The sequence below is a fragment of the Asparagus officinalis genome, chromosome 9 (genome assembly GCF_001876935.1).
Source record: "Asparagus officinalis chromosome 9, Aspof.V1, whole genome shotgun sequence".
NCBI classification, from domain to species: Eukaryota; Viridiplantae; Streptophyta; class Magnoliopsida; order Asparagales; family Asparagaceae; genus Asparagus; species Asparagus officinalis.
This window is the reverse complement of record NC_033802.1, coordinates 6,975,989-6,978,596: the sequence shown is the minus strand read 5'-3', so window position 1 is coordinate 6,978,596 and position 2,608 is coordinate 6,975,989. Positions and strand designations below refer to the sequence as shown.

At 36.2% G+C, this 2,608-nt stretch overlaps 1 protein-coding gene and 1 long non-coding RNA gene across 2 annotated transcripts in view; both read right to left on the bottom strand.

Moving 5' to 3' along the window:
- The window catches only part of LOC109824858, a 1,661-nt gene extending 866 nt beyond the window's left edge, over positions 1-795 (bottom strand). The window contains exons 1-2 of the mRNA XM_020391508.1: positions 584-795; positions 75-115 (exon numbers count right to left, since the gene is read on the bottom strand). Coding sequence (XP_020247097.1) covers positions 75-115; positions 584-656 — 114 coding nt within the window. The 5' untranslated portion in view covers positions 657-795. The remainder of the gene's footprint in view (positions 1-74; positions 116-583) is intronic.
- On the bottom strand, positions 875-2,324 carry LOC109824859. The gene is made up of 2 exons (XR_002242812.1): positions 2,023-2,324; positions 875-1,047 (listed from the first exon to the last, which is right to left on the bottom strand). It is a non-coding gene; the product is annotated as an uncharacterized LOC109824859 (long non-coding RNA).

The window sequence follows — 2,608 nt, the reverse complement described above, 5'->3', positions numbered from 1 at the left end:
TATATATATATATATATATATATATATATAATCCAATAAACCAAAATAATTTTATAACAAATATTAATATTTACCTTGATAGATGAGAGAATCAGCAACCTCCAAATACGCAATCCTGTAAATAATGCATGAAAAGTTAAAAAATTAGAAAAATATCAATTGGCAGGACTAACGAAAATACAGTGGTATGTTAGGGTCCATTTAGTTAATAATGAAACTCTAACGCAAACAATAAGCAAACTGAAAAAAAATCGACAGTATCATTAGATGCCACAAAACCCAAACCTATCAAACTGCACATATACTTTCGTAACTGCTATATTTGTAGAAATCCCCAAAAACCCCACAAAATAGAAAATTAAAAACCCAAATACCTCTTCCTCACAAATCCGCAGGGTTTATACAGTGTGTACTTACATTTAGTCCCACGGTTACTAAATAGGGTGTCACTCTTACAAATTCTTGTCAATAACTAAATTTTAACTCAAACAATATGCATACTGGGAAACCAAGAGCACCATTAGATGCCAAAACCCTAAATTTGACACATACTTTCTTAACTGAAAATTTGAAAATTTCATACCTTTTCGTCGCAAATCCGCGAGGTTCGTACAGCGCCTGCTCGCCGTCAACCAATATATGCGGAGGGTAATCATCTTCGCAATTTCGTAACTGACAATTGATGAGGTAGACAGAGTGGGACTGAGTTGCCAGAGGAAAATTGTAACCGATGGAATGAAGAACGAAAAGGACACATGATTAGGGCTTTTGATGTTCTGATTCTTGTGAAGCTTAAAGAGGCAGAAATAAAATAATGAATGGGCTAAAAGTTCATTTATATGAATACTTTACACTACCTCCAGAACGCTTCCTCTTCAATAAAGACATGCATGCATAACTTGATGAGGCAGATTGAAGTTGCAACAGATCTGGACAAGGACCATCAGGACCCTTTGACATGAGACGATACTTACCCCGAGCACGCTTCTGTGGTCTGCGAGATGTTCTTGCTACATCATTGCTTTCATGCTCGCTGTCACTGCCTTCCTACCAATTTACAGTCTAATGTTAAACAAAGTATATATATAAATGTAAAAACAAAAGAATTTGTCCCTTTATAACACCAATGATCCTCTAGCGACTGAAATTTTGCCATGCTTTAAGAAAGTTATGCATAAAAAATATATGGATAGTGTCAGTTTTCGCAACCTTTGAAAACTCTCATGCAATTATGGTCTAGCACTTTGAAACCTCTTACCCAGAAATTTTGCAAGATACAAAACATCCTAAAAGCATTTGACTTGCTACTCTCAACCATCTACATTGCTTCCACTTGATGCATAGGCAAGAAACTAAAAACCATATCAGTCAATGTTTTTAGGGATTTTCAGTGTAAATCTGGATGAACAGAAAGTAATCGCAATTTGAAATGCCCATTGCTGATTATGAATGGTCGAGACTTAACTCCTTTCCCTTCAAAAAAAAAAGAAAATGAATAGAAAGAAAACACATCAGTATAGACTGTGCGATGACCAAACTCGTTCCCTTTTTCCCACTATTTGGTGGCTTTCTTACCCTATTCAGCTCAGGCACTAATAGAGTCCCCACCAGCGTCCATCTTGAAAATAAAGACTGGTCCAAGAGTATAAAATCACATTGTGTGCCAATATAATAGTCTTGAGGTTTGCATATGAACTGCTAGAAGGTCCATATTTTGCTTACCTGATTATGTAAGATAACACTTGTAACAAGAAAAACATGATCCAGAGTAGGAATCCAAGGTAAATTTTGCAGCCAAATACATGTCTAAGCAAATAATGAAAGATATGAAATCACACTGCGTGCCAATATTATAGTCTTCAGGTTAGACAAAGAACTGCCGGTAAGGAGGTCCAAATTTTGCTCACCCGTTCATGTAAGATAACACTCATAATGAGAAAATACGATCCAGAGTAGGAATCAAAGGTAAATATTGCAACCAAAGGCATATCCAAGCAAATAATGGAAGATATGAAATCTCACCAGAATATTGTAGTGGTCAGTCATCATAGCGATCAAACCAGCAGCAGTAGCAATTCCTTCCGGAAGCGATAAATATGCCTGAAATTGCAAAACTGTGTTTAGCAGCAGTTTAAGTATATGTTTAGATGGTCATATGGCTCGATGATGGCTTAAACCTAACCAGTATTTAACAGCTACAATACTAACCCTCTATGAAACTGTATCAAGCTCTTACTGAAAACTAAAGGAGTGGGATACTCTTAAATATGAACCTAAAGGCCAAGTGGTGAGACTTGATGTATTGGTAGAGCAAAAAACCCCATACAATCTATGAGTGAACTTTGTATTCATCCAAGATCACATGAATTTAAAATTTAGACAAGTTAGGGATGTTAAAGGATTTCCTGAAGCAGCACAAAGTAATATATATACGGAAAGTTTAGATGAATGCACGAGCACCACAGTGTTTCTTGCATATGTCCCTAAAGGCCAAGTGAGATGTCAAGAAGACTTTCCATTCTGGTCAAGTTGTCAAAATGTCTAATCAAGTACCAACCATCTTGTTAGAGTATAAAGTTACCCACAACTTTGGAGTATTGTAGTTGCA